This window comes from Rhincodon typus, chromosome 40 (assembly GCF_021869965.1).
Source record: "Rhincodon typus isolate 14 chromosome 40, sRhiTyp1.1, whole genome shotgun sequence".
Taxonomy (NCBI): Eukaryota; Metazoa; Chordata; class Chondrichthyes; order Orectolobiformes; family Rhincodontidae; genus Rhincodon; species Rhincodon typus.
In genome coordinates this window covers 5,083,167-5,101,817 of record NC_063371.1, presented here as the reverse complement: position 1 = coordinate 5,101,817, position 18,651 = coordinate 5,083,167, and the positions used below count along the sequence as shown (strand labels likewise).

The following is an 18,651-nucleotide window of genomic DNA, read 5'->3' as shown; positions in this document are numbered from 1 at the left end:
CTTGTTCAGAACCATCACAGCTACCGGAACTGTACACATCACTGGACCTGACCTCACACCAACCATGCCTCTTATTCATGTAGGAACCATGGAAATGGCCCTGCACCAAATTTCATCCCCTGAGGAAAACTGCCTCTCTCATTTAGTGGAGTCTTGTACCAGTACTGGCATTCCAGATTCTGTTTCACATTTCTCCCCCCTCCTCCAGGCCCAGGAAGATCAGATTTATCCTAATGTGGAGTCTTCTCCCCTTTAGCAATTCTGCTGGAGCTAGCCCTGTAGTTGCATGAGGGGTGATCCAATAGTCAAATTGGAACTGCGACAGTTTGTTATCTAGTGAAGCAGTAGGCTATTTCTTTAAGTGTGCCTTCAAAGTTTGGACTACTCTTTCTGCCAGACCATTGGATGATGGATGGTATGGAGCTGTCGTTATTTGATGAATACCATTTGAATTTAGGAAAGATCCAAACTCCCTACTGGTGAGTGATGGCCTGTTATTTGTGGCCAACACTTCCGGGATTCCGTGTATTGCAAAAGATGCCCACAGTTTTTCTAATATCATCCCCGTGTTTGACAAATGAACACAATTCACATCCAGTCACTTTGAGTGAATGTCCACAATGACAAAGAACATTGACTCCATGAAAGGATTTCCTTAATTCGACATGTAACCAAGTCCAGGGTTTACCTGGCCATTCCCTGAATGTAGGGGGACCTGCTGGTGCTAATTTTTGTCCTTGCTGGCACTCTGGGCACTGCCCACCAATAAACTTATGTCTGCATCCAATCCTGGCCCCCAGACATGATTTCTCGGCAACATCTTCATTTTGGAAACTCCTGGATGATCCAGGTTGAGTTCAGCCAGCGTCTGGTGACGACGACCTTTACTCGGGACAATCACTCTTGCTCCCCGTAATAATATTTATTCCTCTACTACGATCTGGTCTCTCTGGTTTCAAAAAGATTTCAACTCTGATTGTGACAGCCCTTTTCTTTCCCCCATCACCACCAGCTGTTTCAATTTTGCCTGGACCGGATCGGTGTGTCCAATGTCTGATGTTGTCAGCTGTGATGAGAAGAAGTGTGTCCAGAAAATTTAAAACCATTACAGACTCTTCCATTGGCGGTAACAACAGCAGTGTATCTGTCATCTGGAGGCAGCTCAATGCATCCGCATTTGCTGCTTGGTCTCCTGGAGGAGTTCCAATTTGTAATTATACGCACTTAGAATTAGAGCTCACTGCTGAATTCGGCCTGAAGCTATGGGCAGCACTGCCTTGTTTTCATTAAGGAGACCCAGCAGGGGTTTGCAGTCTATTATTGTAAATTTACACCCGTAAAAAGGTACTGGTGGAATTTCCTGACTACAATATGACTACCAAACCTTCTGCCTCTATCTGGACATATTTATGCTCTGCATTAGGTGAAGTCCTGGATGCATCCGCTTTTGGGCATTTCTCTACAGTGGGCCACCTATGACCTAATACTATTCTAAAACTGTAACGGGAGGCATCACATATCAATACCAGATCACTGTTGGAATCGAGGTGTACAAATGCCTTTGAGGATGATAGCTGTTTCTGCACTTCCCTGAAAGCTATAGCTTGGCAATGCAACCATTTCCAAGGCTGAGCCTTTTTTTTTTTTAAAAAAAAAAAGAGTTAATGCAAAGGTGCCAGAATGGAAGCCTGGTTATGTATGAGCTTTCCATAATAATTTACCAACCCAAGGAAAGACCTACGGTCCAGAACAGACATGGGAACCGGGCAGCTCTGATCATCCTCACTTTATCTTCTAACAGATTTAACCCTAGCTTTGTCAACTCTGTAGCCCAAGGAGGTCACTTGGGGTGCTTGGAACTCATGTTTTTTCCCTTCTAAGGCATACACCTGCCTTGGAGAAATGCTTAAGGTCTATGCCCAAGTTCTCCAAGTGCTCCTAATTGGTCTTCCCTGTTGTTATTAGCATGTCATCTAGATAATTGGCGACCTCCATTAGAATTAGGTGACCATTTAGCCAAACATTTATTTTGATTGGTTCTGATTTGGATTTTGCTAAGCAATTCAACTACTCCAAACTAGTTGTAGGTGGACTTTCCAGGGCATGCACTCTCCTAAATACCAGCCTATGAGTTCTCTTACTCCATTTAGATCTAGTGGGACTCTTTTGCTGTCTTGAGTCGGCACACTGTCAGCACCTACAATGGCATGCTGCCCCAGATCCTGAAGAAAATTTTAAGTGTTTGGCCAAGGCTTGATTTTGTTTTGGGGTTTTGCAGTATGCTGATCTAGAGTCCCTCTGTTTCGGACATGTCCTGAGTGAGGCCATGCAATTGCCTTCACCCAAGTGGTGTTCCCCAAACTCTGGAGTGGCAAGGGTGTCCACTCCATTGGAATACCCTGCAACTCATGTGCTCCACTTGCTGCATTTTCCAGTGATAAAGCCAGTTGTACTGCTTGTCTGACATTCAGTTGGGCTTCAGTTAGTAGGCGCTTTTGCATGGTTATATCATTAATCGCACAAACCAAATGGTCTCTCAGCATCTCATTAAAGGATTAAACCAAAAGTCACACTCCTCTGCTAGTCATCTTAACCTCATCAAAAATCCTGATACAGATTCCCCTGGTTCTCGAATTGCTGAGTAAAACCGTCTCAGAATTAGAGGAAGCTTGGAGTTGTAATATTCCTCAACTAATCTGTCAACTCTTGAAAGGTTTTTGTATCCGGTGCCTCAGGGAGAGTTAGGCTCCTAATAACCATAAAAGGCTGCAAGTCCACAAACTGACAGGAGAATTACTCGTTGCTTTACATCTGCCCCAATGTCATTTGCCTGAAAAAAAAAACGCATTCTTTCCAGAACTGTGCCCAGTCTTTGATGTCAGGATCAAACAAGTCATGCTTCCCAAATACCGGCATGATACCAGAAATGCTTATTCCAAGTCAAAGACTGTTCAGAGCGAATTTCTTCAAGAGGGTCCTTTCCTCTCGTCACCAGTGAAATAACTCCACAGAGACCAGTATCCCATCACCAAGTCACCCTTTAAAGTCCTTGGCACTGATCCAGCTCCCTCAGAGCCAACTCAGCGCGAACAGGATGTCTGATTCTCCTGTTTGTATCTGTCAGCCAGGGCTCCCTGATTGGACCAGATCAACAGTCCCAATCACTACTCCATGTACTCTCTCAGGTGGACGTAAAAGATCTCATGGCACTATTCCAAATAAAAGCAGTGGACTTATCCGTGATGTTCATGTCAAAAATTTATCCCTCAATCAACATCCCAAAAACAGATAATCTGGTCTTTAAGGTTCTTGGAAAGATTTGTAGCTTGCTCACCGAGCTGGCTGGTGATCGTACAGACTTTTTGTCAGCATGCTAGGTAACATCATCTGTGCGACCTCTGACGTTCTACTCCATTTGGTATTTATATGATCTGGTCTGTTAAGTTGGGTTGTGTCAGTTTCACTTCTGTTCTGCATGGGTTTGTATATGGCATCTAATTCCACATATTTGTTGATTGCATTACAGTTTGAACACAAGTCATCTAGAAATTCCTGTGCGTGTCTGTGGTTGGCTTGAGCTAGGATGGTCACGTTGTCCGAAGGCACTGAGAGGAGGAAACGTTTGTCATGTCAATTTGCTACAAGCTGGTGTTCGTATATTCTGATGGCTAGTTTCCTTCCAGTCTGGCCATTGTAACGTTTGTTTAATATATATGTTATAATATATTTTGTAAACTACATTGGTCCTGCATGTCATGGTATATGGGGTCTTTGGTCCTTGTGAATGTTTGCTGTAGTGTGGCTGTGAATGTGTGCTACCATGATTCCTAGTGGTCGCAGGAGTCTCGTTGTCAGTTCTGGTATGTTCTTGATATAGGCTAGTGTGGCCAGTGTCTTGGGACATATTGTGCCCTCTTGTCATTATTAATCTAGCAGGCACCTGCAGATGAAGTTGTTGGGATATCCGTTGTTAGCAAAGACCTTTTAGAGGTGCTCTTCCCCCTTCCTGCGTAGTTCTGGTGTGTTTGAGAGATGTGGCCCATTTGAATAGTGTCCTAACACAGCTTTGTTTCTGGCCGTTGGGGTGATTGCTGTGGAAATTGAGGATTTGGTCAGTGTGGGTGACCTTCCTATATATTGTAATTTGGAGCTACCCGTTGGTCATTCATTCTACCCTGAAGTCTAGAAATACAAGTTGACTGTTGTCTTCCTCTTCCCTCGTAACTTTGATCCTGGTGAAAGCGTTGCTGATGAGATGGCGTGCCTCTAACTTGGTGCGTTTAATGACGACAAATGTGTTGTCCACGTATCGAATCCACAGTCTTGGCTGTATAAAGGGGAGGATGGTGCGTTCCAGTCTTTGCATGACTGCCTCTGCATTAAGTCCTGAAAGGGATAACCCCACAGATGTGCCATTGATTTGTCTCCATAAGGTATTGGTGAAGCCACGGCTGGAGTATTGGGCGTAGTTCTGGTCACTGTTAACAGGAAGGATGTAATTGCTCTGGAGAAAGTACAGAGAAGATTTAGTAGAAAGTTTCCCGAGTTTGGAATTGTTGCTAGGAGGAGAGATTGGAGAGGTTGGGGTTGTTCTCCTTGGAACAGAGAAGGTCGGGGGGTGACATGATTGAGGTAGTTATGAGGGGTCTTATACAGTATCATCATTATATCACTACTTTTGTGATTTGTACCTCTGCCAATGAAGAGTAGCATTCCATATGCCTCCTTTACAACCTTGTTACCTGTACTGCTACTTATAGGGACTTTTGCATTTGCACGCCAAGATCTCTCACTTCATTCACCCCTCTCAGTGTATCCCCAGTTATTGTCTATAGGAAGGATGTTATTGAACTGGAAAGGACACACAAAAGATTTACAAAGATGTAACCAAAGACTGGATCATTTCAGCAATAGGGAGGTTGGATAGGCTGGGACTTTATTCCCTGGAGTCTAGGAGGCTGAGGGGCGACCTTATAGAGGGTTATAAAATCATGACAGGCAGAGATCAGATGAATAGCCAAGGACTTCTTCCTAGGGTAGGGGAATCCAAAACTCGAGGGCAGAGGTTTAAGGAGAGAGGGAAAGATTTAAGAAAAAAGGGAGCTGAGGGACACATTGTTCACACAGAGGTGCATATATGGAATGAGCTGCCAGAGGAAGTGGTGGAGGCTGGTACAATTACAACATTTAAAAGACATTTGGACAGGTACATGGATAGGCAAGGTTTTGAGGGATATGGGCCAAACACAGGCAATTTTTTTTTTTTTTTTAAACTATTCATTCACAGGATGAGAGCATAGTTAGCTAGGTCACTATATACTGCCTGACTCTAGCTGCCCATAGGGTAGTTAAGAGTCAACCACATTGCTGTGGGTTTGGAGTCACGTACGCTTGGCCAGATAAGGATGGCAGTTTCCTTCCCTAAAAATGGGGTTTTTTTCTGACAATCGGCAATGTGTTCATTGTCATCATTAGACTTAATTCCAAAGTTTTAACTGATTTCAAGTTCCACCATATGCCATGTTGACTTTGAATCCGTATCCCCAGAACATGACCCGGATCTCTGGATTAACAGTCCAGCAATAATACCACTTAGTCACTGCCTCTCATTTCACGGAGGGACTAATGGGACGAGTTCACTTTAGGAAATCTGGTCAGCACAGAGAAGTGGGCCAAAGGGTCTGTTTCCATGTTGAATGACTCTAGGACTCCCCAAAAAGCATTACCTTACACTTATCAAAGTTGAACTCTGTCACTTTCCTGCCCAATCCACCAACCTGTCTACATCATTGGAGTTTGCGGCTATCTTCGACAATATTCACTAAATGGACAATTCTTGTGTCATTTGCACATTTCCCAATTGTGCTCCCCATGGTCAAGTCCATTCATTAATATATAAAATGAACAACAGGAAGCCCAAAACCAAGCCTTGTGGAACACCACTTGAAACAGCTTTCCATTTGCAAGGGCAGCCATAAACCTGTGTTTCCTGGTACAAAGCCAACTTTGGATCCAATTAGGCCACTATCCTGTAACCCATGGGCTTTTACTTTTCTCATTGACTGCCAGTGGGACCTTGTGAAATTGATGTCAACAACTTTCACTGTACTACCCTCATCAATCCTCCGAGGGAGTGACACCAAATTTGTGAAATAGTCTTGTTGCCAAAACTTCCATGACACTATTTTCAGATTATTCAAAAGTGGGGCGACCATTTGAGTTTATGTGCTACACAGTACAAGGTCAAAGTTTCTCCCACAAGAGAAAAGGTAACTTTTACCTGAGCTGCTATAAATCTTAAAATCTTAGACCTTAAATCTTCAAGCTGGTATATTAAAATGAATTCTTATCGGATGTGGGTGTTGCTGGCAAGGCTGGCATTTTTCACCCATGCCTCATTGCTTTTTGAACTGATTGGCTCTGTGGACCACTTCACAGCATCAAGAGTCAACCACATGGTTTCTTGTTGTTCTAGAGTCATATATAGGCCAAACCAGTTAAGGATGGATTTAAGCTGAACAATTTTTACCCTGATTCTGACTTACTTCAGAGGAGTTTGTGCAAAATAGAGTTTTAAAACAAAAAGATCCCAGGTATTATTTTGAAGAAGAGCAGTGGATTTAGCCTTGGTGTCCTAGCCAGTATTCCTCCCAGAGTTACCAACATAAAAGCAGATTATTTGGTCATTTGTCATGTTTTTGAATTTGGAAGACTGATCTCAAAAAAAGGCTGATGTGCATCATAGATGACAATAGTAACTGCATTTAGGACACGAGTACCTCATAATATCTCAAAGTACTTCGTTGGCTGCAAGGAACTTGGGAAAGATGTTGTACAAATTGAAGACATAAAAAAGACTTTTTCCTATACTTATATAGGCTGATGATGCTCAGTCAGTCATTCAGGGAAACACAAAGGTTCAAATGAGAAACTATACACCAAGAAGAACAAAAGAAGGCACCACATTCAGGGAGGAAAGAAATTGTAAGTGGTTGGGAGTTCAGGGGACAACAACATCCAAATGATTGACCACGGACATCTGAATGCAAAGTAGTCTTTTCATCTTGTTTTCTTTCTTCAAGGTTTTAACACTTGTCCTTTACCACCTGAACATTGCATTTGTCGTACAAAGATTTGGCTGACCATTTCCAAGCAAAGTGTTATGCAAAATCATTGTTAATTTTCAGCATGACAGACAGGTCCATGAGTAACACTAATTGATCTGTAAAAACCATATATGTGTGCACAGCTTTTTGTACAGGCTGATGGACACAGAATATCAGCTATTTAGGATGTGCACTGACCTGGAGCAAAGAGCTCAACCATTTCAAATGCATCTTTGTTTTTGAACGACTTTGGCTAAGAGTACCTAAAAGCCTTCTGACATTTGGTGTTAATACTAATACAGCCAATGAGAAGGATGAAACTTCCAATGTAATCTGCATACCAGTGCAATAACACAAATCAGTTGAGCAGCTTTGTGAAATCATAGAATGAGATGACACAGAAGGATGCCAGCCATTCACACATTTAGCCTGTGCCACCTCTTTGAAAGAGTTGTCCAATTAGTCCAGTCCTCATTCTCTCCCAGGAATACTGTAAATATTTCCTTTTCAACTCTGTTGGCAATTGCATTTTAAAAGTAACAGTGAAAGTTGTAAGTTCTAGATCATTTATACCTACATAAATAAATAAACAAATTCTGTGTTTTTTCAAAACCAAAAATCTTCAAGTCTATCTTCTGCTTATTATTCTTCCGGCTGCTGATTACAAGTTTCTCCCTGTTTACTTGTATCAAGCTTTACAGTTTACTGAACAAATTGAATAGCTACTTTTGTTTTTGTTATGATGTTCTTTCCATTCTTTATCTGATCTCTTGAACCACTACAGATCATGTCCTGTTGGTAGATCCACAATGCTGTTAGGGACGGAGTTCCGGGGTTTTGACCTAACAACACAAAAAGAAAAAAGGTGATCTATTTCCAAGTCAGGACGGTGAGCAGTTTGGAGGAGGACGTGCAGGTCATGCTGCTCCCACTTATCTACTGCCTTTCTTCTAGCTGGAAGGATTTGTGGGTTTGGAAGGTGCTGTCCAAGGAGCTTTGGTGAACTTCTGCAGTGCATCTTGTAAATAATGCACCCTACTATTACTAATACCAGTGGTGGAGGGAGTGGATGCTTGTGGATGTGGTGCCAATCAAGCAGGCTGCTTTGCCTTGGATGGTGTCAAGCTTTGAGTGCTGTTGGAGCTGCACCAATCCAAACAAGCGGAAAGCACTCCATCACACTCCTGACTTGTGCCTTGTAGATGTGAACACGCATTTGGGGAATCAGGAGGCAAGTTACTCACTGCTGGATTCCTAGCTTCTGGCCTGCTGTTGTCACGACTGTATCTGTACGGCTAGGCCAGATCAGTTTCTGGTTAATGCTAACCCGAGAAAGTTGTTGTTAGTGGGGAATTCAGTGATGGTAAGACCATTGAACTCCAAGAGGTGATGGCAAGATTGTCTCTTATTGGAGATAGTCAATGCCTGGCATTTGTGTGACACAAATGTTACTTGTCCCTTATCAGCCCATGCCTGAATATTGTTCAGGTCTTGCTACAATTGAACATGGACTGCTTCAGTTTCTCAGGATTCACAAGTGGTGCTGAACATTAGTGTTTGCTGTGCAGTCATCAAATTCTGATGGAAGGAAGGTCATTGATGAAGCAGATGAAGATGGTCGGTTCTCCTCTACTCAAGATGCTCCCCATTCTTTAGGTACAATTTCATTGGCTGAATCTTTTTGGACAAATGCGAGTTGCATTGAGTTCTTTCCAGAGATTCTCGCTGCAAGAGTCATTGAGATTTCACTTAAATTACCAAATGTGCCTCATTAACTACTTACCTTCCCCAATGGCATTCCTCACATCCCATTCTAGATCCGTCCGACATGCACTGTTCTTCAAACACCTCACCACTTAATGAATAGTAGCCAAAGGATAGACATTCCGTCGCTTACACCATCTTTAACAGGCCAATGTGCATCCAGACGAGCACTGCCAATCCAGAGCCGACCTGTACGGTTTCTCAAATTTGCCTTGAGACTAGCAGACAGGGGAAAATCATTGCACCACTTTGGGGGCAAGGATCTGGAGGTGCTGCTCAGTAGTGTTTTGCAAAATGTGGAACTTTCGCTTCTCCCAGGACCAACAGTGGAAGCCGCAACACCAGGCCATGCCAAGCTGGTTCAAGACTGGCACCCAGGTTACAGCAATCTCAGCCATCTGGAAAAATCCCAAATGTCTGGAAGGAGATCAACGTCCTTCGCCAATTTGCCAATGTAACTGCCACCACCTTCTCTCCGACACCTCACACATTCAATCTCTGCTCCTTTAGACTGTGCCACCAAGGTTGATGCTCTGCCACTCACTGTTGTCTGCATCATCTTCTTGCTCTTACCCACTCCAATCCACGACACTATTGACACTCCATAGCCTCTGAGCTGTGTACTCACTCACTTGGAACACCTTCCTACCCTCAAAAAAAAGTAACAGCTGTGCCACCAACTTTCATCACTTATAATATCTGCCTCTCTCTCATTCTGGGAGAGAAGTGCTTACGATAGGGCAAGAACAGTCAAGATGGATTGTGGGCTGTCTGACATTTGTGGGCTTCCCAACCACTAATGTCGTGAATATCCTGACGCCAACTGCCCAAGTGGCAGACTGACCATTTCCAAGCCACTCGACTGGTATCGGAGGCTGCCATGACTTACTGGGTTGGGAAACCCTGAGCTAATGCCATCTCCCTTGACTTAACGGAGGCCTACTGACAACCATGACAAACCTCCTGCCTTTGTGGATGTGGCAATACAAGAGTTCTGCAAGCCTGGTATCTCTATGAAGGTCAAAGCACCAAAAGGCAAGGCAAATGAAGGCAGGGATGCTGTGAGCATCCAGGTAGGCTCAGAGTGGGCATGCATTTCTACAATGAGTTAAAAGCCCAAAGATTTAGCCGAGTCTAGTCGGTGAGCTGAAGATGTCTCCCAGAGTGTACACTGTCCTTGTTGCAGCATTACAATTTAATCAGTAACCCATCCTGAGGTGCAGCTTTGAAGTGGAGAAGCCACCTATAAGTTTGCCATGAAGGTTCTTAGAGGGTGGCACATATCGAATCACAATGTCTGCAATTCCCATGGCCATGGGGTGCGTGTGACTAGTGTCCAGGAAGTAGGCCCTGAAATACTGTGCGCTGTTTGGAAAGTGGAGGTACTAAGGGGCAAGTGATGAGCTGATGTTGCCAGGCACCCATGCTGATTTCTCAACATCTAGTGAGATGGAAAGCCAAATATTAATAAGGCAAGTTGGGCTGCATTAATAAGGCATCTGACAGGCTTTAATCCCCTTCATTGCCAACTTGCTGCCGCCGAGTGAAAAACTCGCCTGTTTAATCAAAAGCATAAAAGATGGTGCAAGATGCTCCAGACATCAAGATCAGCATCGGACACTGCTCAGCTGATCCTGCCACACAAATTTCACCACAGCCCACGTCACTCAGAACGTAGTAACATTCTGTCTAACGTCTGTTTCTTTATCTCCATGCTCACTTTTCACTTGCACACAGTATGCACCTTTACTGACCTGAAATGGAGCTCCAAATATTGTACTGAGACACTGATGTTTGGAAAAACTAGCATAATCTCACCATAAGGAGCATTTTGCAAGCTTGACATTTTGTTTCTCTTTTCAACACTGTCTTCATCTGTATCCAATTCCCAATTTACCAAAGATTCTGTTGCCAATATCCTGTTACCTATAAACCGTGACCCTCGCTGATTTCCTGTACCAAATGCAGTGTTTACAAAATCAATGTTCCTGGTCATCTACCCTATTGCCTATCTCCACAATCATCTCCAACCCCAAGGCTCAGACTGTGCCCACTAACGGAAGAATGCAGAATGATTCTTTGTATAGAATGGGTTAATTTTCCACAAAAAAAAAACAGCAATTAAGCAATGTCAAGTAAATGCAATAATTATTCTTATGTGACTATCCAATGACCTAACTTCAAGGCCTCAGATGCAGTATGCAACAAATATATCATATCATTCTTACCAAAAAGGTGACCACAACAACTTGGCAGTAGTGTTTCTTGGAGAAGCTGCAAAGCACACTCTTGACATTTCCCCAAAATGTGACAATGTCATTTGAATTCAAATTTGCTGCATTTAGTTTGCTGTACTCCCTTTTATATTCTCGCCATTTTCAGCTTGACACACTAGGTCCAAAGACGAAGCACACTAGCACTCAGTATGCACACCTGATCAGTGGTCTCACTGGTCTTACAAGGTGTGGTGACTGAGATTCACGAAAACCAAAGAAAGACGCCAAAAACTGCCAGGACTGTACTAACAGAAATCCGAGCACAGATTACAATAGTTCTTTTATTGATGGAAATGATGGGGCTGTGACTTGAAAAAAAAAAGCGGCCTAAAAATTGATTTAGACAAAATAATGCAGCAGAAGGTTGCTAATGCTTATCCATTTGACAGTGATTTTCTCAGGAACTATTCATTAGCTGATTGGAATACTACTATTCTGTAAAACATGAGAGAATATTTCATACAATTCATTTTGAAAGACACTAACCAGCTAAAATGCTTCAAGCCTTTTGATCAGTCCATTCAATTAGAAGCTAGACACCTCAAGGTTGCAAATGTATATAAGGGAGTCAGGATTTTGTCATGCCAATTTGAAGTTTAAAAACCCTATTGGTTGTAGAGGAGGGCATGAGAGAGAACTAAAAGGTTCCAGAATATTTGTCCTAGATATGAGCAAGTTTGAACAGCATGTAAACAGTCTTCATTTCAGCACAGTGAGGACATAGCATGAAATGAATTTGTTCAAGGAAACAACATTTCGTTACAAGATAAAATAAGTTGATTTTCTCAATTCTCCACTGTTTTTGAAGATGAAAGCTGATATTAGAATAAGATTCCTCCTCTTCTTGACTTTACCAAAAGTAGTTGGAGTATGTGACAGGAAATCTTTTTTCCCCCTCATTCTTTTTTGGTCTTTTTTTTAAAAACATAAAAAGCTTCACCTCACTGCGTATGCTGCTCGTCCATTAATTGCATTTTCCCCACTCCACTGCTTTTTCAGCTCTTTCCCATTCTATTTAGCTCACATGCTTTGTACCACCTCCAACTGATAAATCAAGTGACCAGATCTCAGGTGTCTGCTAATGCTGTTTCTGAACCAAGTACTGACAGACAACGTATGGTATCTGTGTTGTGCATTGTTTCTGTTGTACAGGACTGAATGCTTTACCTGCATCCAACATCTCCACCTGATAATCCTAACAACATTAAAAGCAAGTTGATTAAGCATCTGTAGCTTAACAGACTTGGAATATAGTGACTTCTGTAAAGGAAACTGTGATTTCAAATCTACCAAAGTATTCAGAAGCCTGTTATCCCTCTGCAAATGCAATCTCCTTATGCCCCAGGATCATAAGCCCGATACTATCTAATACCATCAGGTTAGAAACTGTACTCCCTTTTTCTCCATGAATAGCAAATGCACTCTTCAAACTAAAATATAGCCAGGGACAACAATATATATTTCTGGTTGATTGTGAGGGAGTTCATTTGTATTTGGCCAATTCAATGCAGCTGTTAAATATCAACTTACATTTATCATAATTTTACAACTGTGTGAAGAAAGTATCAGCAAGTTCTTTCACTGTGCAATGGCAATTGGGTTATTTTATCCTGTTTTGACTAGATGACTTAAAAAAGATTCATGACAATTGCTAGATTCTCAATACTCAAATCTTTTTCCTGCTTTTCTTTCATCTTTTGTTCTTTGTCTGCCAAGAAAATCATCCATCTTTCCTATTATTGACAAAATTCTTTTGAACTGCAAGCTTGTTTTTGTGTTTAAAAAAAAATCATAAATTTTAAATGAATGGCAGCATATGGCACAGCCTGCTAGTGTTGATTGACTGCTTTTGTAATAACTTAATGCCCTGGCAGCTCTCTCCCGTGTCACTTTACAGAATCTGAATAGTCATTTTGTTTGAAATCACAAGCCATGCCACTGTTTTGGAAATTTCAGTATCGACACTGGAGATGTCTAACATTTCCTTCTCTCTTCGAGGCAACAGGAAGGCTGATCTGGATTGTGCACACTCTAAGCTCCTATTTACATCAAAGCACAAATTTGACAATATTACATCTGTGCCATTCAACATTCGGGCCAAAATATGTTGCAGCGTCCTGTTAAAGGAGCAAGATATTTTAGCAAAGATGCGCACATCATTCTGTGACCAATCCGAATCCTGAAAAGCTATTCTGTGCACCAAAGTCCATAGAGTACACACTGTTTTTTCCTCTGCCGCCTGAAAATCCATGGTAACAATCTGCATATATGAAAACAGGTCACAATGAGCAAAAACAGAACAGATCTCACTCCATGAGCTTTGATTGTAGTGATGAGCCCTGTTGGCTCATGTTCACCTTTGAGAATGCGGGCGGGGGAAGAAGAGAGAGAAAGCTCCAGCAAAACAGGCAACTTCTATTGTAAAAAAAAAAATGAATAGCGAGCGCAATAAGTTTTAAAATCTTACGCCCTGGAAAAAGAAATGTACGAAAGTTACGACGCTTTTTTTGGGGGGAAAAAAACAGGGAAAATCCCACTTCACAATACCTGCAGTTGCAATCCAGCCTCTCGGTAATACCCAGAAGGAAGCACACAGAGATTGTGTTGTAGTTTGACAGAGACACTGTAAGCCATTCGATGTAAACATTCAGGAGTAAGAAGGCAGGAGGGGATAAAATCATCACCGTATCTTTTTTTCTCCTCTCTGTATAAATATAACATTGATGCTCAGCGGCTACATTGGAGTACAATGGAAGCTCCCGCCCTCTGCCTCCTCCCGCTTCCCCATTGGCTACTGGACCCAGAATCCTGCCGCCCCATTGGATTAGACAGATGCTAGTCATTGTCCACGCGCGTTCTCAGCAACCAGGCTGCACAGCTGGAGCTGCCTCTTGCTTGATTGCTCCAAGGGTCAGGGGCGGAAGAGAAACAAAACGGGAGGCTTGCATTGTCCTTAATGTTGACACATAGAATTGGAGAACCATGCCTTCTTTCATTATGCTTGATGTAAGTTTTATTTTCACGACAAGAGGGGGCTGTCTCTTTTACCTTGCACTCAGTCCAGGATCCAGATTTGGCAAAAGGTTCACAGATTTAGGAGTTTTGCAGATTAATCTGGATTGTACTTTTTTTTTCCAAAAAAATCACCTCACCAACCATTCAGCCAAATGTCTTTCCAGCCATTCAGTCCTGCTTGGTCCTGAATTTAAGTTTCGATTGCACATTGCATCTATTTGTGCTTTTATTTTTTGTTAACAAAAGTGTCTTAACACTTCAAATTATAATGTTGGACTGTCCCTTTCACCCACACGGGGAGATATTTTGGATGTTGCATTTCAAACATTACTGTTCAGACCTGCACAAGGAAACCTCAATGGAAGTGAAAGAAATAGGACGTGACGATTTAAAAAAAACAGAATTGACCCACTAATACACCCTGCTTTATATTCAAGGACATTAAAGAGCATCAAAGTATATTCAGACTCCCTGTGAATTTCTCCTGGTGCAGACTCCATTAAATCAGATGTGGTACCTTTTTCTAAAGACAAAGATAATTACACAGAAAAATACAATAATACTGGATTTCGGGGCAAACTGGGAATCAGGTCAGTGCAGTTTCTTGGGCTATACTCACTAACTGACAGCTGCATGCCTCCAACCCATCCCTTTCCAGCAAGATTTGGGGGAGGCCGAGATAATTTAGGCAGATCAAAACCATGGGGTGCAGAAACCGCTTGCTGGCACCGAGGTAAATCCAGATGAAAGGAGACAGCAAGCTCATTGCAAGGCAATCTGAGGTCCATTTATCTGACTAGTCCACTTGAACGGTCCTGTCCTCCTGAGGCAGACAAAGAAAGATTTTTAACTAAACACAGAGTCTTTTGTGTTGTGGTCATCTAATACAATGGGCTGTTAAAATTTTGTTGGGGTCAAAGTTATACCATGATTCAGCAGTTTCATCTGAATTTTTAAAAAGTGCACAGTTAAACCTTTGTACATATATTTCAACTTTATTCCCATCTTGTTCAAAATCAATGTGGTAACCTGTAATCTCTCTACAAAAACTGCTGAAATAATCGTCTTTTGCCAACTGCAGGATGGATCAGATTTTAACTAAACACGGGTGACTTAACTCCTGTTCTGACTAAAGATCAAACCTCTGGCTTTTCGGTGGGAGACCAATTCAGAGCCTGCAGATGTTGTGTCTTTCATACATTCTGCACCTTGCTTTTGTGTTACTAACTCTGCTGAATTAGCTGATTATCACCAAGGGTAGCAGTTGTGGCCCTGAGATTTTTTTCCCTCATCTGAGAGCAAAAGAACTGAAAAATAAACCACCTCCATTCCCTGTTGCTCAATTGGATATGTGTATCTAACTGGTTGAAATTAAACTTGGTTTTGCTCTGGAATAGTCTACTCACTAAACCATCTGAGTCAAATAATGGAGGGCTGAGATTTCCCATGGAACTGTTACCCCCCAAGCAGAAAGGAAGACAGACTTGCATTGATATTCGTGACCTCAGGTTGACACAAAGCGCTTTACAGCCAATCATTTTTGAAATATAAGAAAACACCTGAAAGGAATTGAAAAATGGTAATAATAAGAACCAGAAATAAAAACTCAAAATACTTCAAATTAACATTTTGTTATATTTTATGAGAAAAGTGGTGAGAATTTTACATAAATCCTTTTCATGGGAGACATTATCTTGTCTTTTTTTGGAATTCACTCAGTGAATTCCTCTCCACATTGAGCTTTATCTGTTTTTACTTGCTATGCAGCTTGCACTTTTCTCATACATAAATGCAGATGTACACATTTAAGATTGTCAATGTTCATCCTGTGTTGTCTTTTTGCAACAAGGATAGCGAAGTGGATTAACACTGTATGTGCTCTGCTCTTCTGAGTTCAGCATTGCTGATAGTTCTGTGTATAAAAATGGGTGTTCCTTGTCCCCATCAGGATCTTCAATTAAATAAGATGAGAAGGGCACAGTTGAGGGTGAATGGAAGCCACAAAGAAATAGACTGATGAAAGAAAACAAAGAGTAAATTTGAAGTGGCAGGACAAAGCAGCAGCAATTGTTGTTGGAAACTAAATGTCTGTAGGAAGCCGAAACATCAGCCTTCCTGCTCCTGTGATGCTGCTTGGCCTGCTGTGTTCATCCAGCTCTGCACCTTGTTATGTCTGTAGGAAGGAGGCTTCTCTGAAATAGGTTCATAGCTGGCATAGCCATACAATGAAAACATTCTCTCTTTCCACATTCTGTACCTTGCTGTGATTATTCTGACAGGCATGTACAACATAAAAGCCCGTAAAGTTGGGACAGAAGAATGTGTGGAGATGAGGTGGGTGGAAGAAACATTGCATCCTTCCAGCACCTGACTAATATCATGACCTGCTGCACCTTAGATATTCTTTCTTCAGTATGTTCTTTGGATTCTTGTCTAACTTTGTCTTGAATTTGCTGGTACAAATGGGTCCCCCTGCCTCACAGTGCAAAGTTGTGAAATCATTCTCACTCTCCTAAGCTTGAAAATCCAACCGATCAGTGTTGAAAATTTTAAAGATGTTGAGATTTAACTTGCCAGTACACTTTGTGGGTACAATACAAACATTGGAACAAGGAACAGGAATAGGCCATTCAGCCTCTCGAGCCTACTCTGCCATTCAATAAGATCATGGTTAATCTGATTGTAGCCTCAAATTCATATTTCTGTCTACCCCTGACAGTGGACATCTGTCTCCTTCTGTCTTATAAATATTCAAGGACTCTGTTCCCACAACATTTTCAGCAACAGAGTGCCAAAGACTCGTGACTCTGAGAGTAAAAAAAATCAGCTCATCTCTGTTTCCAAAGGGCAAGCTCTGCTGTTTAAACAGTGACTCCTAGTTCTAGATTCTTTCGTAAGGGGAATCATCTTCTTCAAACCCATCCTGTCAAGACCTTGTCGAGATCTTCTATATTTCTATCAAGCCTCTTGCTCTTGAAACATCAGCTTTCCTGCTCCTCTGATGCTGCTTGGCCTGCTGTGTTCATCCAGCTCTACACCTTGTTATTCCAGTGGAGGCAAGCCGAGTTTGTCCAACCCTTCCAAATAAGAAAACCTCTTCATTCTGCATATTAGTGAAGTAACATTCTCTAAACTGCTTCCAATGCGTTTGCATTCTTCCTTTAAATAAGGAAGAAAACTGCACACTGTACTCCAGATGTGGACTCACCAGTGCCATGTATAACTGAAGCAGAAGCTCATTCCTTTTGTATTCAGTTCTCCTCGTTACAAATGATAGCATTCAATTCATTTGCTTGATTACTTGGTGTACCTGCAAGCAAACCTTTTGTGATTTTTGCTCAAAGACACTCAGAGCTCTGCAATGCCTCAACGTTTAGATAAAATGCTGGTTTTTTCCATCTGTCCTGCTAAAATTGGCAATTTGACATTTTGATGATTCTGGTCCCTTCCCTGTCTAGTGCAAGCATCACCTACTTCAGCATTTCCTTGAAACTCAAGTATAGACAAACCAATGAAGTGGGCACTTTAACAGCTTCTGGCTGCTCCCTCTCCAAAGCCCATATTTGATACACGTAGTATGATGATTAGAACTATATACAGTACGCTGAGTGATCCTAAATAAAAAACCTGAACACACTCAGCACCTCCTGGAGATTTGTGCTCTAATCCTCTGGTTGCACAAGCCACGATCCCATTTGCTATCTTAACTGCTGTCACACACCACACTGATGCTTCAGCAAGCTATCTGCCAGCAACCGCTAATCCCCTCTCTTGTTTACTGGCCTGGAGAATAACACCATTTAGCTTGCATTGCTGTGTACAGGATGCTGAATAAAATCGGTAATTCTGACATGATACTGTATTCTGTTAGGTCTTAAGTTAATACTTTATTACCATTTCTGAGGTACCATTAGAAATTGATAGCTGCTCATTTTGAGAAAGGAACTCTTCATCAAATATAAACACTTTGAACAGCAATTATTTATTTTTACAAGTGGTGCTGGGTTGGGGGTACCAGGGGCAGGATGGTTATGTCATTTTGTAAGCACAGTTAAATTATTGATCCTGGATAGTACATTTGGCTGACAGAGTGGCTATTAATGCATGGCTGAAGCCAGAATTGCTATAACAAACTCAACTGCCACAGGTCAATAATTACATCACTATCTATCCTACTGGTCACAATGAATCATCCCAGCAGAAGGAATATCAAGCTGATTTAATCATTCAGGCATACTCATGCTTCATTCAGCATTTGGTACATGTTTTTTCAACATTTGAGATTGTATTTGGAAAAAATTAATTTTTGTTTGTAATTTGAAATGCACTCCCATAACTTTTGACAGCAGAGTCCAGAAAAGGATCAGGACGGGATTAATGAAAAGAAAAATAGTTGCAGAAGTTCTGCAAACACTGTAAACTAAGCACTTTTTTACAAAATGAAATTGAATAATTTCACAAGTTCTGGAGTGTTCAGCACGCAAGACATG

At 41.8% G+C, this 18,651-nt stretch overlaps 1 protein-coding gene across 3 annotated transcripts in view; it reads right to left on the bottom strand.

The window, feature by feature from the left end:
* Positions 1 to 13,870, bottom strand: part of zmat4a (zinc finger, matrin-type 4a) — a 158,277-nt gene extending 144,407 nt beyond the window's left edge. For all 3 annotated transcript variants that reach the window (XM_048618679.1, XM_048618682.1, XM_048618681.1), the window contains exon 1: positions 13,694 to 13,870. In XM_048618679.1, coding sequence (XP_048474636.1) covers positions 13,694 to 13,867 — 174 coding nt within the window. In that variant the 5' untranslated portion in view covers positions 13,868 to 13,870. The remainder of the gene's footprint in view (positions 1 to 13,693) is intronic.
* Between the last annotated feature and the right edge of the window lie 4,781 nt (positions 13,871 to 18,651).